Source organism: Melospiza melodia, chromosome 2 (assembly GCF_035770615.1).
Source record: "Melospiza melodia melodia isolate bMelMel2 chromosome 2, bMelMel2.pri, whole genome shotgun sequence".
In the NCBI taxonomy this organism is placed as follows: domain Eukaryota; kingdom Metazoa; phylum Chordata; class Aves; order Passeriformes; family Passerellidae; genus Melospiza; species Melospiza melodia.
Window position 1 is genome coordinate 83,735,523 of NC_086195.1, and position 27,768 is coordinate 83,763,290.

The window sequence follows — 27,768 nt, forward strand, 5'->3', positions numbered from 1 at the left end:
CCCTGTGAGGAATTACAGAATCATTAGGGTTGGAAAAGACCTCTCAGATCATCCAATCTGACCACTGACCCAGCACTGACATGTCAAAATGTTCACATGTACCCATGTGCCACATCTACAATTTTTTAAACACTCCCATGGATGGTGATTTTACCACTTCCCTGAGCAAATTAAGTATGTGATTTAAGGTTTTTTGTCTTAGTGTTAACATGTCATGGCCCAAGAGACCAGTGTGCTGAATTACTGACATTATTGGGAACTTCTGAGGACTAACAAAAAGGAGCAAACAATGATACATTCCCATTCAATAAAGGGTGCTGTGTGTTTCTTACTCCATCATATCTGTCTGTGCCGCTAGGAGTCTAAACAGAGAGCTGAAGGGAGGAATACCTACCAAGCTGCAGGGCAATTCACATCCACCAAAATACTTAAAGCCTAGCTCACAGCATCACCTAAAACCTGAGAGCTTGCATGTTTCTCGGTAAATCTGTGGTTTGACCACTCCTTCACATTCCTACCACAAGAAAACTTCACAGGCTGAGTCTATGAAAAGTTCATACAGTCAGTGTGACAGGTATACTCTAGAGAGGATTCCTCACGTTAGACTTTAGAGCACTTCTCATCACTGCACTTGTATGAGGGAAGGGAAGAAACAGTTAAGAACATAAATGAGATCATACAGATTATTTTCTAAATATTACTAAACCAGTAATATTTATACATTTTTAAGAAACCTTCACAAAAAACAAAATTAAGCATGAACAGTTCAACATAAAAAGGTAAAAGTCCCATTGCTTAGTAATGCTAGGAAAAAGTTCATATTTAATCAGAAGTGGAAGTTCACAGCCATTTGTTCTAAAGACAGCGTTGTGTTTTAAATACAGCCTTGAAATTAGTGTCTTTATTAAACTCTTAGTACTAAAATAATAATAATAATAATAATAATAGTAATAACAATTACATTTAGATAGCACAGACAAAGCACAAGATGATATATAAGCATAAAAGTGCAAGTTATAACCTAAGTCAAAGTGCCTACTGGTCAAACAGGTTCAAACTATGTTCAGAGAACAAGCATAAACCAGACTAACAACAATCCATGCCTTTTGCTTTCCCTCTCATTCCCATCAGAAGTCATTGCAAGTAACACTGATAACAGTCTGAAGTGACATCAATTCCAAATGAGAGTACATGAGAGGAGAGTCAGGCCCATGTCTTGATGGAAAACTGATCCTCATTTCCTCTGTGCAATGCCAATTAATCCACAGGCTTTGCTCTGAATACCCGAGCACAGAGAGAAAGAATAATAACTTGGATGCCACATTCAAGGGAGGCAGAAGCAGCATTTAAGAGCAGGGGGTACATCAAGCCCTTGTCTGTTCCTCTGGAGTCACATCCCCCAGCTGATTTATTGACTCCAGCCATAAAAAAAATGACTAGGAGGGAGTTAAGTAACACTGCTCTTCATTTGAAAATTAAAAAGACTACCCTCAGAAGTATGATTTTTCCCTTCCTGTTCGTCTTATTTTTCTACTTCAGAGATAAAATATCTTTTACAATATCAGCTCATTATTGTGCTCATTCCCTTTAAAGGCAAACAGCTTAAAAGATCCTGTCAGCAGAAAGGGGTGGGATGAGGGCAGAGGCAGACCTTTTATTAAACCTTTAAAAAGATTTCTAACTTATTTTGAAAGTGAGAACAACAAAAACCATAAAACTCCAGCAAAGGAAAGCTGTCACTGAGATTAAGCAGATCCAAACTCCGCCATCCATTTTTCATACTTCTCCAGGTCTGCAGCAGAAACAGATTTGGAGATTTTCTTCAGAGCCAGCTCAAAGTCCCCCTTGGTAACTGGCATCTGAAGCTCTTCTTTAGAAAGTGCACGAATCTCTTCTGGAGTTAAGCCATTAATACGTCTTCTCATTGCCATTAAAGATGCATCCCTGAAAATACAGGACAATGCATGGCAGCTAATTGCTAGCAGAATGTGCTGTAAGCCTATGAATTTTGATTGTATACTCTTGCTAGAAACCACTGGCAGGAACACTTAGGACAGCATTTATTTACCATAGAAGATGCAGTTCACATCTTTCGTAGCTTCCATGTTCCCAGATCACTACATTAATTCAACATAAAGAATGCACTGGCACCAAAACCCATTTAAGCATATGGTAAATGTGCAGAGATAATTAAAACTATAAAACTGAAAACCTTTTACAATGATTCATGGAGATGAAATTTTACAGCTTTAGAGCAGAAAAGGGCAGGGTGGGAGACAAACTCAAAAGACTTTTTTTTTAAAGTAATCTGGATTTTTACACTGCATTTCTTTTAGACTTCAACTTTCTCCCTGCAGTGTAGCCCCAAAGGACAGTCAGCAAGGGTTAAGAGTGCAGCCCAGCTGAGCTGCCTGCTTGTCCATAGCACCTGGATGTGTGAAGGGCAGAGCAGGAGGCAACAGACACAGCATCACATGGCCCTGCAGTGCTGAGGCCATGGGTGCCTGTGGCTCCTCATGCTCTGCCTGTTCTGTGACTCCTCCCCAGCTCAGATCCTGCCAGCCTGGCCCACCAGCTTGAAGAACACTGCTCATTTTCTCACACTGTGGCCCACAGGCAGTCTGAAATTACATTTTCTTTTTCCCTGGGTTTTTCCCAGCAAGGGATAACACAAGCCTTAGGGAGAAAGGTAATTTCACTACTACGTGACACACACCGAGTTTTCAAATCCATGGAGTGATTTCATATTTTCAGGAAGGCAGCAGGGGGAGAAGAAAAAAGATTCCCAAGCCATACTCTTGCAGGATCAGTTTCTCTTGACAGGATTCTTAAGGGACATAGACTTCCTTCAGATAAGTTTCTTCAAATATCTACCCCTCACCAGAAAAGACTGATTTGTCAAAAATGAGATAAATTGTGGGAACAGGACAGAAATAAATTAAATGCTAATATTATAATCTATGTCCCCCTTGGACCTAGAAGATTCAGGGAGACACCAAGATTCAGCTGCACTGGGGGCTGTCCAAACATGCAGCACATAGAAGTCCCAAAGAAGTGTTCTGTGAAAGGATTTTTTTTGGATTATGGTCTAGCTCTTAAACTAATGTGATTTAAAAAAAAACCCAACAATCTGCTTTGCACTACATTAACAAATGCAGATAACTACGTAAATGCAGCCAATTGTAACATGAGATCAGCTCAGATAATTTTTTTCACTTCAGATCCAAGAAAAACACATCTCACAGAAAGACTTCATGGTATTTGGACCACTCCACGTGACAGTAATACATGAATACAGTAAATAGATGTGGGCCTAATACACAGACACTGTGAGCATGGCTTCAGCTGGAGTGGGTATTGCCTTTCATCAGATAATGCAAATGATGACTTCCCATGCAGTTCTATTTGCAAATTAAGGGCAATGTGTTACCTGCAAACATTAGTGATGTCAGCACCAGAATAGCCTTCAATCTTCTCTGCAATTTCTTCAAGGCTGATATCAGGATCTAGTTCTACTTCCCGAAGATTAATCTTCAGTAGTTCTGCTCTGCCCTTTGCTAGAATGTAAAAACATTTGTTTGAAGACTGGCAAGAGTTGCACTAAAAAAAGATATAAACACAACCTAGATTTTTCAGTGAAAAGTATGAACAAAAGAGTTCAATATAAGAAAAGAGAGAGAACAAGTCATAGTGAAGTGTGCAATCAAATATAGTAAAGTATTTGGTTAAATGCAGTATATAAAACAGCATGGTCGAGAGATATTTGTCAAAGTGATCTGTCACTAAAAACGTCTGTTATGTCTCAGGTGATAAAGCATTTGGTCACATATCACCCAAGGGCACAAAAGCACAATCCTACAAATTTCTGTTTCTTCTCGCATCCCTTTGGATCCACTCCATGTTCGAGGGTTTGACTGCATATTATTCATAGGGTTTCATTATAACTACAATAAGGATTCTATTAAAAAAGCTTCAGACAGCACAAACCCCTTAACAACAGGCTGAACTTTAAGCATATGTTTAAGCAGTTTATTCAGTTTATTCAGCTGGGACCCAAGAAATCAGCTGAAGTCTGATAGAAAACAGACACATTAATAAACCTATATTAATATATTTTCGATAGAAATGTCTTGGTATCCCACTTTCCTACCCAGATGCAGTGTGCACACAGTGATAACCAGCTGAGTAAATGAGCACTTATGCAGTCAATTAACCATTCCTCTTGCAGGGGGCACGTGCATATGTGCATTTGGGTGCACATGTTAAGCAGCCTAAGCTTGTAAGAGGGAATTTGACAGCTTAGGGCTCTGTGTTACTGTGCACAAGGGTGGGAAAGAAGAGAATGACTGGTTTCTTGGCTTTCACTGTACAGGAAAAATATGCCAGCTCAGCATCTTTATTCCCCAAGTGATCAATTTTTATGACCTATAAAAAAGGACAACCGCAACAGAAGTAGCAGGAGGAAAGGCTAAACGTCTTAAAGAAATGTCCAATAAAATACATTATGTTTTATTCATTGTTGCCCCTAATTCTTATTTTTTTAACTTTTGCAGAAGGAGAAATACAAAAGAAAAAAGAAAGCTTCTCTAGAGCTGCTGGTTTTGTGTGCTTTGCAGAACTGTCAAGAGCACAGAGTTATCCATCACACACAACTGGCACTAGCTATAAAATGGGGATTTATTATTTAGAGGGCACAATGTACACAGAGTATACCTGCAGGGAGTATCCTGCATCAGAGAACATTCTTCTAATTGTTGCTGTGGGGCGTAGCAAGTCTGTGCAGCATTTTGAAAATTAAACACTACAGAATATATGCTTGCATCAAATTCCACAATACACAGGTGCATACATGCTACCATGCCACTATTTCAGTTAAAATGCCTGACTACATCAAATCACACAACTCAGTTATAAATGCATCACTAAGACTTGCCCAGAGTAGCACAACATTCTTACTTGCAGAACAGATACAACAGAAACTAAGACTGGAAATAAAACCAGATCACATCTCCTATGTTGTCCAGGGTGTAATACACTGTGTTAAAAAACAATCTGGTTTAACTAGAAACAAGAGGAAGAGCTGATAGGATTTTAAACTAATTGGTGATAAAGACAGGCATCCTGTTAGGGGCTGTTACTGCCTGTAAGCTGCACAGACAAGCTGTAGAACTATTAAGTGTCCTTAGACCTGCTAAACTCAATCACAACCACTGTCACCATGGACATGCATCTTGTTATCTTGACTGCTCATGCAGGCAGATGAGGCATCCACTGTACCAAGAAGAAAGGGAGCTATGCAAACTTCAAGTGATAGGAATCTCAAAATTAATAGGACAGGTGAATGACAGCTAGGAAAGACAATACAAGCTGAGATGTCTTAGGGCAGGAAAGCAATCAGCCTGCTGCATTCTGAGTGACTGGAAGCACAGTAATAAAGGCAAGCAAGCAGTGATTTGCAATGAACTAAGCCTGTAAGTGAAAATTCATGGATCTACTTCTTTCCATTTGTCTGCAAGGGCATGGAGTGCATTTGCAATATTTGTGAACATGTCCAAAGGCTGCCTTTGATGATCACTCAAGGGCTGACTGTTAAACATTTAAAATAATTCCAGGCTCATTAAAACTAACTCTCTTTCAAAATATAAGAACCCATCAATGGCTTGCAATGAAATGCCACAGTTCTTTGTTTTTCAGCCCCCAAGCAAGCAGCATTTCTCTTTTTTCCACTCTTTAAAAATAAAGCGATCCAGACAAATGATTAACCCCTGAATTACACTGCTCATCACAAAACCATCAGGATTCCTTACAAGCACAACAGTCCTGCAGTTATCCTAAACTCATCTTGTATAGAGAGGAAAAGAAAATGGTCTTATCAAACACACCTGTGGGCAAAGGTATATAAATCCTCTTCTCCAGTCTTCGTCGGAGAGCTTCGTCAATGTCCCAGGGAAAATTTGTAGCAGATAATACCATAACCATCTTGGAAGGGTCATCGTTTTCCAGAGCACCACCTACCCCTGCAAGCATAACAGTTCAGAGCAATTTTACTCCAGAGCTCTTATTGATGGAGATGCTTGCTGAGAAAGACTGCACAGACAAACATAGCCTGGACAAAGTTAAGCAAAAGCTCTCTATAGTCCTTTCCAAACTTCCCATAGCTAGGTGTCACAAGACCATCATTATTACAGAGAGAGGGACAGTTCATTATTTTGCTGAGTAAGGGGAGGGCTTTCTTGGACACTGCTAATAACAGCAATATGTGAGTGTAGCCCTACTAGTCCCACTGACAGTGCTATCTCTGTCGAGTCTGCTCATAGAAGAAACAGGAGTCACTCAGCTTACCAAGTGAGGACTGCAAAGAGACCAAAAGCTTTTCTATCCTGAGCTTACCACAATGAACCTGCAAATTTGAGAACATTTAAAATAGTAGTTTATATACAGCAGTTTATACAGCAGTTCATGATAGCTGCAATATAAATGTGGCTATCAAACCTCTACACCATACAATATTCCTTAGATGGTCATGCTTGCTGTGTGCACCTGCACAAAACAGGTACTACATCTGACTTAAAAGGGTAGTATTAGCTGCCATCATAGAATACAGCAACAGCAGATCTCACAATGGGGTTCCACAGTTGGAGAGTCTAGCAAAGGGCAGAATTTTGTTTAAACTGAATACAAATTAAATACCTGCATTAAACTGCACAAATCTCCATTATCTGCTTCTCGTGCAGTCTGTGTCTCTTTAATATGTGCTTTCAAGTCACCCTAAAAATAGCCATTTTAGAAAAAATAAAGCAGAACACCCTTTTCAGTTATCTGTTGTTGAACACTCCAAAAATACACTCATCTCAAGTTGTGCTTCATTTTTCTCTCATGCATAAAGCCAGGTTTTCCAGATGGCTTGAGTTCTTACATTCCCACCTGTAAAGAAGCAGCATCCCAGCCCCAAAGCCAGATCTAAGTCCTTGTTACCATCCATTTGCACAAGCAGCTCTGACTTGACTCTGCGACTGGCCTCGTGCTCGTCAGACGTGCCTCTGCGGCTGCAGATGGAATCTATCTCGTCAATGAAGATCGTTGTTGGCGCATAAAACCGTGCCTTTATTCAAATGAAAACATCACTGTTAAGGCTGCTCAGCAAGCACAGGCCCTCATCAGACCACAACCCAGCCCTGCTGGACATACTGCATACATATCTTCCCTGACTGTCACAAGGGAGGAATTCAAACCTTCATTTAGAAACTGTCACATGCCGAGGTTTATACACTTTGAATTGTACTCCTTGGGTCAGTGTTGGTTGGCTTGCCCCAGCAAATGACATTGGAAAGGGGAAAAGAAACACTACCACAATAGGATACTCTTCTTGACACAATACAAGCAGTTTTCACATCCAGGTTTTAGGTTGGTGAGGGTTAGGCATAAGGGACAGAAGGGAGCTCAGCAATCCCAAGAGACTCAGGTTTTAGCTGTGAATATTACAAGAGTGCAGGGAGGGTCCCAGAGGTGTAGCCTACATGGACATGTCCTTCACACACCCTACATGACGGACTGCACCCACAGCTTCACTGAGGGGATTGTGACCATGATTCAGAATAAAAACAGAACAAAAACATGTATGGCTTCTAGAATAACTGTTCCAAATCCCTTCCAATTTCAAATCTACTTCACATGGGATTGCTACCCCATAACCAAACAAGTACTGAATTTCTGTTGAGGTCACGACTCTTGATTTAGTCTGGAAAATGCTATCCTAAATATGGGTGACGAAGCATTTCCTTCTTAATCCTCAGTAACACACCATATGTGGTAACCCAGAAATTATGTTTTTCTAATTGGTTGAGGGGGTGTCAGTTCAGTGAACTCCATGCTTTCAGCAAGCTACTGGAAAGGCAGGAAACCAAGAGTGCTGTCCTTCCTCACCTGAATGAGCCCCCAGAGCACGTCATGGAGGACATACCATTTCAAACAAGAGGCGGACCAGCTTCTCAGACTCGCCTCTGTACTTAGATGTCAGTGTAGAGGAGGACACGTTGAAGAATGTTGTCCCACACTCTGTAGCAACAGCTTTTGCTAGCATTGTTTTGCCAGTGCCAGGAGGACCAACCATCAGCACACCCTGAAAGGTGAGAACAAAGGTAATGAACAACAAATTAAGAAAACTTTGTCATTGGTACTTTACATAACACCTCTATATGAACCAAGATCTGGATTAAAATTAATAACATAATCCTCCTCAGTGTGAAACAGAAAACAAGTATCCTGCTTTTAAGGACAATGTGGAAGTGTTCTGCCATTCTTACCACTCCACTGGAGTCAAAACCACAAAAGCCAGTACCTGTTGCTTGTCCTAATACCTAGGAAATGGACAAGAGATTTACAGCCTTGCTCAGCATCAGAGTCTAGACTTGAACTTAGGCCATTCCCAGCTCACAAGGAGCTGCACATGCAGATGAAGATGGTAAACTCTGTTTTTGGAACAAAGGCCCCTTCACGAGAAAGTTTCACAGAAACCAAAATACTTTTGCAGTAAGTTGTGTTTCCTCAGTAGAGAAATTTTCTACAGAAAAACCATTTCCCAAAAGATCCTGACAATATGTATGAATCTGGTTGATGTTTACATTTGCATGAGAGCATTCACTGAACACATCAGTTTGTTTTTTGCTTAATCTCCCGATCTCAATGTTCCTATGACCACACTACTGCATCATAGCAATTTCTGGATGAAACACCATCCTCATCATGCTGGATGACTGGACTGCACTGCTATTCCTATTTTACAGATAAGCAACTGTGGCTCATGTGGACTACTGCTTAGTCCCACAAAAGCCTAATCTGAATTTCAGTGATTATTCAGAAAGCTTTAAACTACAAACAACTCTTATATCCACATCATCAGACTATCTTTCCATCTGTGGTCTGTGAAAGAAAGAAGCACACATGTCTGCAGCTCAGCACATTTACCCATCATTACACAAATAGTTTTTTGGTTTTACACACAGTTCTCTCAGAACTCATGTTAAGATTGTATTACTGAATGGGTTAATCACTCTTGATAATACTACTAAGTACAGCCATCTTTATGGGTAGTCTTTCCAACCCTTTCAGCAGCAGCACTAGAGAAGGACAAAACACTGTTCCATGCTCTGCACTGTGCTAGTATAGGGCCCTGTGATTTTAAGTAAATCAGTGAAAATGTAGTGCTCAAGCAGCTTGGGGTTTTTTTTCTCCTCCCAATTGCAAGATCTTATTACATGCTAACAAGAGTTTCCTAAAATTGTACTGTATTGCAAGGGTAATCAAATTAGCTAGTGTTAGAATTGCACATCATAATGTGCTTTGCAATTAATAACTTACATAAAATGCCGCAGCAATAAAATATCTGTTAAATGCAAGCCATATAGCAAATTAGATTTCATCTGTTCCTCACAAAAATCTACTTCAAAAAGCACAAAGAATGACATGGAAGAGATCTATAAAAACAAATCAACCGGGAATGCAATTATTCAAAAATGTCCCATTCAAAAGCAATAGCCTCTCTGTATTCCATTTTCCATTAACTCTTAATACCTTTATTGCCATTTAATACTTAGCTAATGCAAGCTCAACATACATTCATCGGTAAATTAAATCAGAAATGTTCACACGCCATCTCTACAGCTAACAGTCCAAAGTCACTCCTCAGGCTGTCCAAGGCTTCCTAAGCTCCAGAGCAGCAAGCATAAAAAGCAAATGGACTCTCTTTTCTCCCCGTGAACACTCAGACATTCTGATTTGAGATGCTGCACAGTTATACTGATATTACAGCAATATTGCAAATACAGCCCTGGAGTGACTGGGTGAAAATTACTCAGCCTGTAATATGCAGGTCAGAGATGACTTACATCTCTCTCTGAGCTTCAAATATGTTCATTTAATATTTTTTTTTAAACTTCACCTCAATTCAAATCACATTCAAAGCATGTGTTTGATAAACTGCGTTTAGTGCAGGACCTGGTGATATAGGGAAGTAATGACATTTTTGGGATATTGGTTCAATTCTCCACTATTCTGGAAGGTCAAATCCTGGCTTCAGGTACACATGCAAAAACTGAAACCCATCCATTGTTTTTCACCTCCTGCTAAGTACTACAAGAAGCATTACCCTGAACGTGATACTGGTGGCATTATACATGTGCATAACACAGGTGCAAAGCAGGGGGAAAGTAAGGTCTCAGGGGATAGAGACAGTAGAAATATCAGTTAAAAAAAAAAAAAGAAAAAAAAAAGAACTTGAGTTCACAGCAAAACAAGATGTGCATGGCTGCAAACAGAAACACATAGGATCAAGTTGCTCTTTCTGCAAACTAGGAGGCTGCCACTTACTATTTAAAATCCTTGACAAACACAAAGACTTCTTTATTCTTCTTCTAAGGCTCTGTTAATCCAAAGTATTCCAATAAGAAGCTGAAATGCACCGCAGGGAGTAAGTGTTTTGATGAAATCACTGCAGGGTTACTTCTTGTTGTTGTAACAATCACTAACAGAGCAGTGGGAAGCACAGTGAGCAACCAGGCTTTCTTGGCACAAAACATTTCAGAGAAACAGAAAGAGCAAACCCATGGACACTCAGAAACCCATGGCTGCAACTACACAGCACCTGTGTTGAATCAGGGAAGACAGCTGGCTCCTTCAGACAAGGCACAGTTCTCTGAATACAAGCACAAACTGTGAGGGCTGTCTTGGGAATTGTTCTCAGGGGAGCCTGAGCATCCAAAACCAGCTTCGGCTGCCTTTTTCCCTGAATTATTGTCCTGAATTCCTAGGCTCAACAAATGCCTGCTGCTACACTGATTACTGCAAGAAACAGCCTTCCCTTCAATACTTTTCATCCTTATAGCACAGTCAGAGGTCAACAGTAGGGAAAACACATGCTGTTCTGTGTGAAAAATAAATTCATGAGAGTTACAGCTTCACAAGTCACCAGGGAAAAGGCTAACAATGAAGACTCTTCATAGCCTTGTCAGAAATCAATTTGCATTTCAGACTGAAGAGAGGAAATAATCTTAGAATCTTTTCCATGTCTACAACCACCTGGTTTTCAGAGGTGACACTGCTCGGTAGGAAAAGGTAGTCTTGTGCAAAGAGATGGAGACTGTAACTCTTTAAAGGACCAAGCTGTTGCTCCTTTATCCCCTGCCACAGCACTTGGAGACAAGGTCAGTGGCATTTTTCACATTTCCTGCAGTCTGCTGAAGTACCTGCCTTAAAGACAGATGGCCACTGCCTCCTCTATGCATGCTAACAGGCGAAAAGAAAGCAGAGCAGATCTTTATTCCGTTAGAAGATTTTGAACAGTAGACAGATGGGGCCCCCATAGTCTATAACAAGAGTATGGATCAACTTCCTCTAAGCTGAGAAGAAAGAGATTCAGCTGTTCAAAATACACTAAAATATCACCCTACACATTTAACCCACAACATCTAGGCTCTGTCCAAGATGATGGCTCAGTTAACCCTAAGGTTAACCACAAGGCCACTGGTACTGACCACAAGCACTCTAACTCCAAAGGCTGGGGCCAGGTTCGCACTGAGTATATGTTTGGGCTCCCTCCCTGCAACTCACTAAAACTCTGCAGCAGCTCTCAAGCAGCAATCTCCCAGCTCCTGCTGAGTCTGACCTAGGTATAAGCCAGGGAAGCACAAGGACCGATCAGGAAAAGACAGAACAAGTGTTAGCAGAGCAAGATCCAACACACGCTGCTGAACCAGCACGCTGAACAGGAAACTACTCGTGCACACAGCATTCCCTACACACGCCACTTCCTTCCACACTCAGAGCAACAGACAACTTGCAAGTCTCTTTTCCCCAGTAATGCTTCTCAATAACCAAAAAAGCCTTGTTTTGTGACTAGTTATTCCCCAAACAAGCATCAATTAGAAGCAAAATAATGCAGCTTGCTGTTTACAGAAATGCTCGCCAAACTCCTCCCTCCTCTTCCTTCTTAGCTCTAAGCAAGGCCCAGACTGGGCTCACTTCTGGTCAGTCAGCCTAGTTCAGTCCTATATCCTTCCTGCTGCCCTGTCTGCAACTCCTTCTCCTACTCTGAATTTCCCACTCCAGCTACAACTATGCCCAGCTGCAAATCTAGACCAGACTGGCCCCCTCTTTCCTTGCTTCCTTTACCATGCATGCTGCAGTTTGCAGTCTGAGTGAGAAATAGTTGAAACATTGGAGAAAAACAGTCCAAGGATTGTTTTCTTCTGGGAAGTGATGACAACTGGACACCATAAGCCTATGTATAACTGTCTGTTAAGCATTTATGCTTCAGTCAATATAATCTGTTTGCTCACATCCTCAGGTTGGCATATAGAAAGTATTATAATAGCAACAAGCTATAAGTAAGTAAATAAACAGAAAATACTGTTTAGTCCAAGGGCCAGATACACTTCCAGCTGTTTCTTTCAGTGCCTTTTACATGAATCATTATGAGAGGATTTAATAAACAAATTCATGATCTTTTCTTTTTAGCCCTTGCTACAGATATCCACGTTGCAGCAGGAGTCTCACATAGCTACAGCTTGCCATTTACTAAAACATCACATAAATTCTCACCTTCCAAGGTCTTCTGATCCCTTTGAAAAAATCAGGCATCCACATTGGAAGAACAACAGCTTCTCTTAATAATTTCTTGGCTTCTTCCAAATCTGCTATGTCATCCCTGTGCAAGATGAAGAAACTTGTATAAGATTCTCATAGAACTCTATTTCTTCTATTTTTATACAAGAGAAACAGAAAAGCTTTTCACTTAGTACCATTTCTTTTAGTATGCAAGCATATGCCTCATGAGAGCACTCCTATCATACTGTGACCTAAAATTGAATCCACTTTTGGAAGACAGGGAAAAAATTATTTTCAACTCAAGTTACCCAGAGCTGCTTAATTAAAAATTGTTTTGGACAATGTGAACACCAAAGCAGTATCTTTAAAGATCTCTGGAGCATATGTTCATTTCAGCAGTACCTGTAATGAATGTACTGCACTTAATATCAATTAGCATCAAAAACTTAACTTTAATCAAATTAATAAACTGTTAAAGCAAAAGATCTCATTTTTGCCTGTCTGTAGAAGATTATCTTGTCTCCCTATTTTAGGAGTTTCAAGATGGGTAATTTCTCTCCTTTCTCACACTAGCAAAAACACTTGAATTGGGAAAATCCTCATACCAATGAATGCTTGGATTCCTTGACACAATGTCTCTTTCAAGAGCTTCGATCAGGTCTTTGTCGTAACCTGCTCCATCAAATTTTGGAATATCCCCATCACCAAATTCCTGGGGTATTTTCTTTCCCTAGAAGTGAAAAATCATACAGACCCATAAGAATATTACACAACTGACACACTTCCTGGCCAACCAAAGGTATGAATGCAGGAACAGCCCCACATAGGTGGCTGTGTCACAACTAGCTGAACACCAGAGCATCCAAAGCACATATTGAAGGTGCTACACTAGCCACCTGTCAGAAGTAACATCTGACACTATCATCACTGAAAAGGAACAGGGAAGTTTCACACGCATTGTCTTTGATGGAGGAAAACCAAGGTTCTCTCCCTTTGTTTCATTAAAGCCTTCCTGCCCTGCAATATCTGCTTTGCTCAACTACAAACTATCCATGTCTCGCCTCTCATTTGCATGCCAGCTTCAAAAACAATTAAAATGCTTTTCATAGGTTGTGTTTATTTAAGGGCTGCACCAAAAGCCCTAAAAGAAGCTCCAAAGACACCCAGGTTTCAATAATTTTTGCAACACACCAATGCTACATCAGTGATCAAGCCACACTCTGTCCCAAGTGGGCCCGAGCTTCTGGTTAGTACTTCCACAGGGCAGTTCAGCCGATGGGGGTGAAGTAACATTTTCCCTTTGAAGCATCGGGGCTCACGCTCCTCCTCTCTCAGTTCTGAAGGAAATCGCTTCCCCTCCCACCATTCAGGGTGCCTGAAAAGCAGCTGCGCTGGTTTAACGGAGGGGGCTGAGCAGGGAGCTACTTTAGGACTCTTAACTCAGCTTCTAAACACTATCAGCAGCAAGTTAAAGAATCCCAGCTGGCTGGACAAAAGCGTCCTAGACGAAGGCGGGTTGAGAGGCAGCTGGAGACACACAAATAACCTCGCAGTGGAAAAACAAAAAGGCAGCGATTACACCCCTCCCAGTTGCCGTTTGCCCACGACGACTTGGGAGGGAGTAGTTTCTCTTCCCACTACTTTTATTTCTTGCTTCCAAGCGAACTCTTGTGTTGTTTAGTACTTCTAACTCAGCTTTTTGCAATGGAAACGAAGCTCAGAGTTGTGTTTAAGCAGAAAGCTGGTGTAAAAAATGTAGTAGTCTGGTGTAAAACAGAAACGGTAAAAAGACACCCTGTGGAGTTTTCAAGATTTAAGGAGAGAGAAAATAGAATCCAAATGTAACCATTAAAAAATTAGTAAGAACAAGAAAACAGGACAATGAAATGAAAGGCAGTTGTTGTCTGCTACATACTCCTCTTGTTCCGCAATGGACTGGCATTCCTGGCAGAAAAATTTTTCTGCACATCACAGAACAATTGGTTTATCTAGTTGCGGTTGGGTTTTGTTTTTTCCTGAGTGACACCGAGTTAAGGCAGGAGCTGAAGAGCAGGGCAGGGAGGGCGGCACACGCCGGGGCACCCGAGAGCCCCCGAGCCGGGGGCAGCCGGCGCAGCGCGGCCCAGCGGGGCGGAGCAGAAACCCACAAATGAAACGGGGAAGGAAGGCCCGGGCCGGGAGAGCGCCGGCAGCCCCGGGGCGGCAGCACGGCCCCGATCCCGGCCCCGATCCCGGCCCCGATCCCGGCCCCGATCCCGGCCCCGCGGGACGCGCTGTGCCCGAGACCGCTGCCTCTCCTGCCCCTGCGGAACGTCCCGCCAGCGGGACGATGGAGAAGGGCGGCCAGCGGGCAGACATGCTCTCAGCATCACCTCGGCTCTCACTGGAGTGACACTGAGCTATTCTTTTTTTTTTTTCTTTTTTTACCCCCAGTTCCATAATGAAATCAAGATTTAAAGTAGTTGTAGTTTTCACAAGTAATACGATTGTTAATGCTGGTCCCAAATTGGTCCAACCTGCAATTCTCAGTCAGCAGGTAAGTGAGCATAGACTAGAAATAATGATTTTTTTAAAATGTCACCTGAAACTAGGCAGCAGGAGTAAGCATAATTTTTCCAGTCATCTCTTCGGGTACTACTTTCACAAAATAGCTTTAAATAAAGTTACTGTGATGGCTTCTCTCTAAGAGGGTATGCCAACAGATAGGTATACAGGGCTGCAAAAATCTACTCCCACCCTTGGCAATCCCATCTCATAATTTCAGGCAACCAATATCTGTCTTAAACATTTAGAAATCAGCTGTCCTTTCCATCAGGGAGAGCTATTAGACCTGCACTAACACACTGGAACAAAAACCTTGTTTCCAAAATTGATGTTATTCCTACTCCTAAATTTCTGCAATAGTTTCAGCAGTTCGTTCCTTGGTGTGTTCTCCACACTGATCCACTTGCATCAGGCTTTATGTGCTCTCTCTTCATTTACCAAATTAAGTCTCCTTTTGGAACATAAGCTGAACATAATTACCCATTCACTTTGTCAATGCTTTTTTTTTTCTCTCCCTCCTAATGTTAACATATCTTTCTTGAGTGTGGTTGTACACAAAATACTCCAGCTGTTTTCTCAGCAGATCCCCCCTATAATGGCACAGGTATCTCTTCTCTCTGCTGGGAACACCTCAACAATCTGGGATTTTGTTTACATTTGCATCCACAGCATTATTATACTGCTCCCCCTTCAAGGCAATCTCAGAAGATTAATCACATAGAATAATCTTGAGGGCTGTAATGGCCAGAACTGGACTCTGAAGACACCTTGCCTTCCTGCAGGTTCTTCCCACTGCATACAAATGCCAAATAACCACTGTCACACGCAGCCTCCACCCCTCACTGCCAAAGCCAAAGGTGGCACCTGACTGTGCCTCACCCCTTCCCAAGCAGCCAGCCCTTCCCATCACCACCAGGAAAAGGTAATGTGCCAAATGGAAGTTCAGCCTGGTCCAGTTTCTGCTGATACATCCAAATCTGTCTTCTCCTCTACTGCTGAGTTCCCAGCTTCTAGCAAAAACTCTTGTTACAGTTTCCAGGAACACAGCCTGCTGTTCTGCACCTCTAAACATTATCCCATTTCCATTATTCCAACACAGAGTCATCCAATTCTTCCTGTGCAACAGCCTCATTTGTCTTTTGTGGTGATGGTGCTTCCCAACTTGGTGTCATGAGCAAATTCAGTGCATGTCTCTTTTTTGTGGCAAGTTAAATTGGCACAAAAATATTAATTTAAATACAAAATAAGAGTCAAAAATTATTTGCCAGTTGACTGCCACTTCTCCTTTCAGTATTGCTTGTTTACTTTCCCCTTGCTGCCACTTTAAATTCCTCTACACCACACACTAGATTAACAAATTGCTTCCCATGTGGTATCTGGGTAGATGGATTTCTTTCTAAAGGACATTAACTAGAACTCTAAAGAAATCCTGGCAGAGGCAACACCTTTGCTTAAGAAACCATATTTCACTCTATTCCACTTTTCAATTAGTTCCGAGTCTTCAGCTTTTCGCTTTTCATCCACTCTAAATTTGTTGTAAAACATATAACAATTAACAACTCTAGTTGCCTGGATCATTTTTCCTTTCCTCTTCTCAACAGAGGCAATGTCAACACAACTCACCATTCACATGAGACAGCATCAAACTAAGTAAATTTTACTGTAAAAATGTGCTCCCAGCCCTGCAATTTCACCCAACAGTTCTTTCAGTGTTTTCAGTGGAGGTTATGCAGCCTTCCAGTCCCAATGCACGGAGGTCTGTGCTTTCACCTAAATGCAACTATCTCATCTCATGTCACAGTTGGTGATGCACAGGAGGATAATCAATCAAAAATAATTTAATTTTTTAAGTCCTTTCACTGACATGGCTGTGCAGCCCTCGGCTGTTTCATATCCTTCATAATATTTACTGTCTTTATCCACTGACAGTCTAAAATAATCTAAAGAGTACTCCCAGAAAAGTGTTCCACTACTTAGATATGGTATTATGCAATTTCTAAAAGACATACTAATAGCATTCATGCTGCCTCTTTAAACTGAAATATTAAACAGAAGCTAAAACTCTTGGTAATGCTTCAGCAGAAGGTACCTTGAGAACAAGCCTAATAATTTCCAGTGGAACTAAGAAGGAAAAAAACAACTTGAAAGCAGTATTTTAGGAAAAAAAAGACACATAAGGATTTAGTGGATAGACACAATCTGGTGGGTTTAGTTCAAAATTATTTATATAGCACTAAAAAATGTAATTTTATTGGCATAGTTAGGTTAAAATTACCTATCCCAAGATGGTTACTGTCAGAATGAAAAGATGTTATGGTCTAGAGAGGAAAAACATTGAAAGACAGCATTTGTTTCAACTGAGGCAGAGCATTTCTAAAATATATGTGCTATACTTACATTTACCTTGAAAAAAAAATATGCATTACATTGTGGTATTATAGGCAGGACAGCACACAACCTATTACACTGCAGTCAATGTCTTAGGAAATGGATAGTTCATGACATGCTCTAAGTAGTCCTATCCTTGCACCCAAACCCAAAAACTACAAAGCTGAAACATTTAGTAGGAGAAAAGATACCTGGTTACTTAATTTAAAGCTTCAGCTTTGCCCTATTATTTTTAATTGAACATGATAAGTTGCCAAATCTCTTTGATTTGACATAGCAGTCTATAGAACAAAGTTGCTTGATGGTGCAAACTCAGAAACTGAAGAACAAACACTTGTAAACTAAGAAAGGATAAAACTGAAAGGTAAACCTATTTTCATGCGTCTGTGCAAAATATAGGAAGTTGCATTAACTTCTTCCTCTTCCCACACCTGGCTATTTCTTCTTTCATTCAAAATCTTTCTCAAAGGCAAATCATGGATCCCTTACAAGAACCATTATATAGCACATGTGGATTTGTAACCTCGGGTGATTTTCAGTCACGTATCCCAGACAAAGGAACTAGAATAACCACCCAGGAGCTAGACAAAGGGGAGTACAAGAGCACATGTACTGGAATGTTTTGAGGAGTAGACATATTTTCCTTCTGCCACCTAGTGACCAATTTATTCGGGTAAGAGCAGTGTTTCAAATGTACCATATTAAATGGAACACCTCCATGACTTTTCCTGCACCTCACAGCAGTAGTACTGCTAATCACATTATTCCCAGAGACAAGTATTATACAAGTCATGTTGTTGTAGGCTCCTTATAGTAAAGCCCTATAATGCTCATCACCGGAAAGCTTGGAGAGCAGAGTTCACCCTCATTAGAGCTAAGACTTTGAAGGCTGCCTTACACAAGCACATCTGGTGAACCTGTCACACACCATGACTCCAATTCCCCATATAGCTGGCAAATCTTTCAATAATTTCACAGATCTTCATGAGATTTTTATAGCTTGCAGGAGGCACACTTGTTATTTTAAATCTTACTGATCCAGGGTAGAGAGATTTCTAAAATGCTTGATCTGTACAGTCACTCAGTGGCACTGCTGAAAATGTGCCTGGCCCTACCTTCTGATTGTCATAAGGGCTAGGATTACTTAATAGTTTTCCTGTGTATCAGAAAACAATTTATGATGGAAAAAGCATATCTTCAAGTTGTTCCTAAGCTGTCAAGAAGTGCAATAGAAAGGTCACAAAGGAACTAACCAAATTTTGGAAGAAAACTGGCCTAAATATTTTCTTATTCATCTCTCAAGATCTGTACAATACTGTGTGCCTCCATAGGAAGGCATGTCTTGTATCTTTGTCTGTCAGGAAAGTAATGCCACTTCAGAACAGTCTCAGCTTGTATAATAAACACCACAGAGTCCTTGGGTTCCTGGCACTAACTCCACAGTTAAATTTAAAAACACAAGTGTCTCAGAAACAGCGATTTGCACACTGACATTTTTCCAGCCACAAAACAGTCCTGGTTTTGACATCACCACTTTATACTGAATCACTGTTTCTCCTTTTCTTTCACTTCAGCACTGCTCCCTTTTCATGGATCTTCAGAAGAAAGTATCTCCAGATTAGACTAGTTTAATTCATTGCTTTTACTTCTAAAACAAAACAGTTCCAAGAAGCTTCTTTCTAAACACTATAATAAATACAATACCCCTTTCATAAACCAGAGAAAATGAATGTTGCTTAGAGTTTGGTTTTAATACTTCTCCCTCATATTATTTTCAAATATGTAACTTCAAATAATTTGGCACAGATTTACCTACCATCAATGCATTTATGGAACTGTTCTGAACTCCTAGGCATGCCTACATTATACTATGGTATGGCAGAGGTAATGGTACTGTGGAACTCCAGTCATAATGCTTCAAGTCTAGGTAAGGGCACTGGTCTCATTTTTGCACTTTTTATATTAATATCTTTACATTTACAAAAGTCCTGTATTGGATTCCTTTATGGAAGGAAAAAAAAAAAAAACAAACCAAAAAAAATACAACCCACCAAATATGGGGGGAAAGGAGGAGAAGGGACTACATGCCTGAATGACACTTAGAGATTAGAGACAAACCCATGGTCTTCACTCAAAGAATAAGAAACCCCCAGCAACAGGACACTATTCTTCCCTTCCTCAAAAATGTTACACCAAGATGGAGCAAACACGACAGAACTTTTCTTAATTTGGTGTAATTATTAATAATAAACTTTTCTTAATTTGGTGTAATTATTATTATTATTAATAATAATGATAAATGTCACCACTATACAAGCTTTGATCGTGGGGAAAAAGAAAGCACTAAGTTTTCCCACAAGTGATTATTGTGAATTTTATTATCTGTATTAAATGACTAAGAGTGCTCCCCTTTGCCACCTGCTGCAGCACAACAGCTCCCTGCCAAGTTCTTTCCCACCTCTTACCTTGTCATCCCTTGCCCTGGCTCTGGATTCCCTTTCGCGGCTGCCGGAGGATTTCTCCCCCTTGGACACCAGGTGTGCTCTGCCCGCGGGCCCGCGCGGCTGCAGCCCTGGGGAGTCTTTCTTCAAAGATTTGCCATCTCGGTTGGGACGTTTTATCTGAGGTGGAGCCCTAACAACAGCAACCACAACAAAAACATGCTAAAAACAGCGAAAAAAAGAGCAACATTAAGAAGGATAGATTCTAATTTGCCTTAGTACATTATTACTAAAGCTGCCAAGACCCTAAGCCTTATTTCCCTGTATCTACAAATCCAAAACCACATTCCTGGTTCTGTCTGATACCCAAAGTAAGAAGAAAAAACACAAAAGAACAGATTAATAACATTATCAGATCAGTATTCCCAATCAGTCTTAAAACAAACCAACACCCTTGTAACAAAAGAGGAAACAATTTAGCAAAAGTCGTCAAATCGAATATTCCTCTGACTCCAAGCCAGAAGATTATATTAGGCTACATTCACATGCACAAATTCTACAAAAAATAGATGACATTCCTGGTAAAATAAAGATTTTTAAAATAGAGACATAAAAAAAAAGGTGGCTAAAATCTTTGACAGGCCCCAAAACAAAACAGGGAGGATTTTAAACAATCCGCCTACCTCTGACTTCATTCCCCTGTGTGAAAATGTCAAAACATAAAAATTGCCTTGAAAGCAAAAGCAAACAGAGCTGAACTGCAATCACCTATATTTGTGTGCATCACCCACAATGTCAAAGAGTACACAGCAGTAGAATGAGGAGAAAGAATTTGGTTTTAAGACAAGAAGTCATTGTCATTTTTCTCCAGGGATTGAATTTGAAATACAAAAGTACAATAAACAGCCAGGAATGCCACCCAAATTTAATAAGTGTCCACTATTGAATCTTGTACTGATTCTTGTTTTGAGTAACTCAAAATTTGTTAACTCCAAAAACATTTTCCTGGAATATGCTTTAAATTAGGCACATTCTTAAATACATTGCTGGATACAATGGCAACATTTTGCTTTTCATGCATTTTCTTTAAACTTAACAAGAGAGAACAGTGCCTAAGTTTCCTTACTTATTTGCACAAGATTTAAATTTCAGCCTAAAAGAAGCAGATGAACTGTTGAGGGTTTACCACTAAGGAAAATATAAGAATAAATGCATCTTGAACTTTACATAACATTACCACAGAAAATCTGAGTTATTTCTACCACTCATAAAAGTAATCAGCATTAATATAATATTACACATATTCTTAGGTTGGGGTTTTTTTAAAAACAAAGATCTTTTTGATAATCATGAAGCACAGAAAGTTATAAATAAACTTGGCATTTCTTTCCGTTAACCAAGATCTCTCATTTTACTTTGCTCCTTTGCTTATGTGAGTATACACATGTTAAAATTCTGTGCTCTTATGTTAAAAAACTATTGGCATGATAAATGCTATTTTTGTCTGTAAACTGAATCTGTTTCCAACCAGCTCTGTTAGGTTGAAAATAGGGATTTCAGAAAATGCACAAGGATCTGTTTTAAGAAATCTATCAGCTAACTGAAGTTACCTTAAATATGGTTAGAGAAGAGATATACCATGCGTAACAGAACATGTTTAGCAATTAAACTAACCAATGGATTAAACACAGGTTGAACTATCTGTAGCTAGGGAGTGATTTCTAACCACCATGTCCTTCAAGATCCTTCAGTTCCAGCTCCTTACAGACTTCTCAGTCATCAATTAATTCTTTTGCTCAAATAAACTGAAATGGAAAAGTTTTCTCCTTGCACATGAGAACATGTCACCAAAAGCCCACTTACCTCTGCAGCAGATTCTAGTTCCACACACTTAGTTACTCCTACCAGAATAAAGGAGTGACTCTCTTTAGGATATCAGAAATAAATCCGACTGTAGTTTAAATACTTTTTTCTCAATTAATTATATTTACTCCTTATTACAAGTGAATAAATTAAATGTAATAAATGCGTAAATTAAATGTGATTTTCATGTTACAGAAGCATTCACAAACAAATATAAAATTATGGTGACCCACCTTTATTCCACCCACTCTGCTTGAGCCTCTCCTTACCTGTGTTCAGCTGGAACAGGAGGAGGCCAAACAGCTGGATCTCTGAAAGGCTCATCTTGACAGGATACAGAGATATCTGGAGGTCTGTCCATTTTAAAACTCTCTAGAGTGTTGACAATGCTCTTAACTTGTTCATATTCTTCAACTAATTCTTGTCGGACCTTGAGAAGCACGTATGTTATTTAAAAATTGTTACAATTCAAACTTTAAAAAGAACCAAACAAACACAGAAAGTACCTCAAGAACCTCAAAGGCAGGGACTCAGAAGACTTCCTATTCACAAACCCCAGACCTATCAGGTTGATGAGAGACATTTAACAGCAGCATAAACAATTGAGTTCATTTTCCTGCTTGTTAATGTCCCAAGCAGACAGGATTGCTAACACAGTGATCACTCTGCTGTAATGTATGCTGATGCCTGGATTTGTGTGTGCATGCTGACGTGTATGCACACGTGCTTTCACACTAGTAAGGGTGCTCTTGCAGATCTGCAGCAATGTGCTACTGTTTTGGCATAAAAAAATCTCTGATTACAGTCTCTGATGTCCTAGTTATAAAACTGGCCAAATCATTAAAATATAATATTACAAAATGAACTCTGTGAGGAGCACAACATTAGAGTGTGTCCAAAGGAGAGCAACTAACATGGTGAAAGGGCAAGACTTGTGAGGAGCAGCTGAGGTTACTTGGTTTGTTCAGCTTGGAGAAGAGAAAGCTGAGGAGTGACCTCACAGTGGTCTACAACTTCCTCAAGGCAGGCAGCAGAGAAGGTGCTGCTGATCTCCTCTCCCTGGGGACCAGAGATGGAATAAAGCTGCACCAGGGCAAGTTCAGATTGGACATTAGGTTCTTCACTGAGAGGGCGGTCACTGGAACAAGCTCCCCAGTAAAGCAGTCATGGAAGCAAGTCTGCCAGAGTTCAAGGAGTGTCTAGACAATGTTCTTAGTCGTGTGGTTTAGTTTTAGGTAGGAGCAGGGAGTTGGACTCAATGATCCTTATGACTTCCTTCCAGCTTGAGAGTTTCCACCAAGATTTTATTGATATATGTGAGTGTCATCAGTGAGATACTGGCATGGACAGAGGGAAAGAGAAGGGTAAACCCCCAAGACCCTGAACAGATCTCAAAACACTGCATTTACTTTACCAGAAGGTTTATGAACATCTATACAAAAAGAGCCTTAAGTACAGGAAGATCTTGATCATTTCACAGGGCAAAGCAGCCTTCTTGCTCTTTCCAGATGAGGTGACTGTATCTCTCCAAAGACACAAGACATCCAGCTCAGGCAGGATTATTCCTGCCCTGCTTTGCTGTCTTTGCTTTCTCATCACACAATCAGTGGACACATTCCCCAATGTGAGAGCTTCCAGCTGAGTTACAAATGTGATTGATTACTAACTTGGTTCCTTCAAGCTGTCTTCACACACATCCCTCCTGTCCAAAAATAAATCCAGCCAAACAGCTGCTGTGAGGTACAAAAGAATGATACAGCATAAATCCTCCAGGGCACCACTCCATGAGAGACAGCCACTTCCTACTCCAGTGCTCCAAGAGTACTGACAGGATCCATTCTATCAGCCTTCCAACACATGCAGAGAAATTGGTGGAAAACAACTTTCTAGCACTAACAGCCAGTGTGCTGTTGTTCACCTCACTGGACCAGCAAGAGGATGGTATCTGAAAACTGAGGGAAAGTGACCATTTGATGCTTTGGAAGATGAAAACAGACTAGTGTCTGCCAGCCATCTCTTAACCTGACCTGAGCAGACCAAACTCTGAAATACACACCCTATTTCTTATTCAATACCTGGCAAATCAACCAACAAGGAATCCTCAGCGTGTGGACCACAAAGGAAAACCAGCCATAAACTCCTAGAGGCCTTAAAGAAACTGACTCAGATGAAACCCGTGCAGAAAGACTTCCTTGCAGTTGAGAAACAACCCAGACATGGGCCAAAAAGGCTGTGCCACAATTATGAAGTTGACAGAGCAGTGTCTTTCAGTGATCACTGCTACTCTGAAGCAACCTAGGAAGGATGCAAATGGAAAAATCACTGGTTTAGACTCACCCAGTCTCCTTGTCCCCCATCATACACACCATTATGTGCCAGATCCCTTAGGAGGCACCAGCTCAGGTTTTAGAGAGCCTGAAGAATACTTTTAAGTTGTTTATGTTTAAGCAGTTTCAAGAGATAATGTGCCAATTAGCAGCTCACTGCTGCCAAATAGAAAAAAACTCCCTTCACTTCTCCCCAGCCACACTGCCCTGCTCTTCTGGATTCAATTCTAACATCTCAGTACAGTAAGACAGGTTGGTAAAATTGCAAAAAATGGCCTGGGAGGGAGGCCAAAAAAAAAAAATAAAGGACACTTCTGCTGGGTTAGCAAACTGCACATGCACACCATCCTGTGATCAGGTAAAACCCAGGAAAAAAAACAGGACAGGGGACAGAGGAGGGAGAGAAGCTGGCACAGATGGAATGAAGAAAAGGTAGGGAAGAGCTTGGCCTCCCTAGGCATGGCAGGATGTTAGCTGGATTCAGCTACCATGTGAAACTGCCTGGTCCCCAGAGGCAGGCTCTGGTACAGCCACTACAGTTGCCCTACCAGCCCCATCACCTCCCCTGGGCAGTGAGTGGTGTTGGAAGGCCCAACAAAAAGCCTTTCAGCCCATGAGATGGCCCCACAGTTTTGTTTTGACATGCCACCCCCAAGAATTTCCAGTAACCAAGCAGAAAACACATCCTATCGTATGGGTATAAAACACAGTGAACAAGAATTGAGTTCACTCGTTCTTAGTGGTAGTTACAAAACCCATTTCAGGGTTCTAACTCTGTATTTCATAATCTGGCAACTGTTATACCTTCTCCATCACCAGCTTTTATTTGCTATGCTAGAGCTTGTACTTCTATACCCATTGTAATAAGCGTGGGCATTTGTGCCTTGGTAAATACAAATAATGTGTGGGATTTTTCTTTTGTGGAAGAAAACTGATCAAGTTTATCTCTAAGAGTTTTCCAAACCTGAAATTACAAACCTGCAATTAGTGTTAGCTATTGAACAAGCTCGATCTTTTAAAAAGTGAAAATAAAAGATTCCTTAACCAGGTATCCTGCAACCCTGTCTGATCACAGAGTGAGGGTATAGCTCCTATAATGACACCTCTTCATGAGTTACCCACAGAATGTTTCTTAATTAAGTTAATCACAAGATGACCTACTAAATGTTAATGAAACAGGCATGAAGCAAAAAACAACAAAAGCACAGATTGACTAAAATGTGTTTGAAATAATAATAAGAAGAATTTACCCTTTATTCTTTAAGCAGGAATAAAGTGCACCTAATCAGTGCACCTGCACCAGTGACCATAGTCAGTCAGAGTGCCCTGCTGGCTGCTCCAAGCACTCAGGGAATCACTGAACTCCTGCCTGAGCTCCAGTGGAGGCCCCTGTGCTCTCAGCTCTTGTGCAACACGGAGCACATGGCTCTAACACGCAGCAGGTTTAGCTTGACAGCCGCTGGCCTTGTCGTAAGCCAGCACTATCTCCCAGGGGCACGCTCTGCTGTCATTCTGCAGCTGCTGAGCTGTCACTGAAGCTGCTCGTTCCTACAAGCCAGCTGTCTAGTAAAAACACTGCAGCAGCCAAGAAACTCTCTCAGAATAAACAGGGAGAACGTCAACACAAGTTCACAGTAGTGGACATGAGACTAAACCTACCTTTTAGTTTTGGGAAGGATGAGTTGCTTCTGATTTTGTATCTTTCCAGTCCCAGCCTGCATTTACATGAATTAATATGCCTACCTGCCAGCCTAACCTCAAAGCACAACAAAGTAACTTTCTCTTTTTTAAATGAGCTCCGGTGGCCTAGGAGTGAAGATGCAAATGGAGGTACACTTGGCCAACCCAAGTGCAAGCTGGGAACTCCCTGGATGCAAAACAAGGATGGTCTCAAGACCAGGTCACCCTGACATCCCCAGGATAAACCAGTCAAGAGATGATGATCAGTGGCTGTGAATTTTCCATGAAGTCAGAGGAATTCTTATGCTGTCATGTCTCTGCTTTGGTGGATCCTCAGCATGCATCTTTTGCCCTGTTTAAGATCTGCAGGGTGTGCCAGACAGTAACAGAATCCCTCTTCCCTGGTTAGCACTGATTTGGAATTCCCAGAAGCAGTACTGCATCAGCTGTAACTGAATGAGTCAGCTGTTCGCAGAGGAGATGTTAACATGTTCATATTCCTCCTCATCCCAACCATTAGCTCCAAGCAGGAGGAATCCTCAAAATCAAGACATCCAGTTGCAAAGCTGAAGCTGTCTCTCAGTGTGACATGAAATACAGCCCAACAAATACTTCCACAGAACATAATTCTGTCCAGACCAATCTGTAGCAATTTTAAAACAATGACACTTCTGCAAAGAGATGTAGATCAAGAGCATTTGGGAATCTGACCCAAAATCCCAACTAGTTCTGGTTCACCTGGGCTTTGACATTGCTCAATAAACTACTGAGAAAATCCTCTGTCATATACAAAAGCAGATCCAGGATGGAGCACCCGCTGTTGAGAAGGACCAAACAGGAAGAACAATGGTGCATGTAAGAGATGTAAGTTGGTCAGCTGCACAGCCACAGCTGAAACCATTCTTTGAGATGTTCCTCAAATGAACATTTTTGTTTTAAAATGGAACTTGTCCACAAACACACGAAACTTAGATCACTGCCCTAGAAGTTTCAGTAGGACAAAAACCCTGTTAGTGAGCTGCACACAAACCATACAGAAAGGAAGGGGATGCTTCATACTGACACTCAGCACCCCAGGAATCCTTCAGAAGGCTCAATATTGTGAATGTGTATGCAGACAGTACATCCCAGAGAAGAACTAGTTTAAGTAACATTCTTCTCCTTTGAGCACGCACGTACAAGGACATTCAAGAGTAAAAGCTCCCACAGTGTTAGTGATTGCTAAACTCCACCTCCAAAAGGCACCAGTGGTACTATCTTCTCCAGATTCCTCAGATGATGGAGAAGCTGAAGAACCTGAAGAACAGGCTAGTTCCATATGCTTGAGAAGACAGAATTTCAGGTAAAAATCAACTGCATTAATCCCCTTACCCCTGACCTAAGGGTTGCTTTGCTTCTCAAGCCACTTGCAAGAACCACACTGGTATGGGAATCTTTTGCTTCTGCACATTACTGGTACCAAGTGGGTTGGACTTGAAATTTGCTAAACTTACATAATGTGTATGGCATAACTCTTGAATGAGAAAGATCTAAAATTAATATCTAGATGTTGCTTTAATACTGTGAATGAGTTTTACTTGTGATCCAACTTCTCAGTTACATTTTTTTCAGAACAGGTTGTCATTCAAGACAGCTCCTTGACTGTGACTGACAGTGTGAATGTAGCTGCTGTTGGAGCTGGAAAGTAGCGCTAACATCCACATCACCAGACTCCTTCTTAGTCTGTCTCAAGAAGTGAGAAAGCACAACAATTATTTATTTATAAAGAGTGGGTAAGGAAAGCAGGTCTATCTCTATAGGTCTCACCTAAACATGCAAGCTCTGGTATGGAAAAGCTAGTAATTCCAGGGCTGCATTGTTTGCTCTTGGGCTGTATCACTTTGTTCCCACAAACAAATGAGAAGGGAAATAACCTAGGGATGAAG

At 40.9% G+C, this 27,768-nt stretch overlaps 1 protein-coding gene across 2 annotated transcripts in view; it reads right to left on the reverse strand.

Annotated features, from left to right (window-relative positions):
• Positions 1-867: 867 nt before the first annotated feature.
• The window catches only part of KATNAL1 (katanin catalytic subunit A1 like 1), a 37,626-nt gene continuing 10,725 nt past the window's right edge, over positions 868-27,768 (reverse strand). For both annotated transcript variants that reach the window (XM_063149111.1, XM_063149110.1), the window contains 9 exons: positions 22,106-22,266; positions 19,998-20,166; positions 13,206-13,330; positions 12,595-12,700; positions 7,961-8,119; positions 6,976-7,102; positions 5,883-6,017; positions 3,431-3,557; positions 868-1,944 (listed from right to left, as the gene is read on the reverse strand). In XM_063149111.1, coding sequence (XP_063005181.1) covers positions 1,746-1,944; positions 3,431-3,557; positions 5,883-6,017; positions 6,976-7,102; positions 7,961-8,119; positions 12,595-12,700; positions 13,206-13,330; positions 19,998-20,166; positions 22,106-22,266 — 1,308 coding nt within the window. In that variant the 3' untranslated portion in view covers positions 868-1,745. The remainder of the gene's footprint in view (positions 1,945-3,430; positions 3,558-5,882; positions 6,018-6,975; positions 7,103-7,960; positions 8,120-12,594; positions 12,701-13,205; positions 13,331-19,997; positions 20,167-22,105; positions 22,267-27,768) is intronic.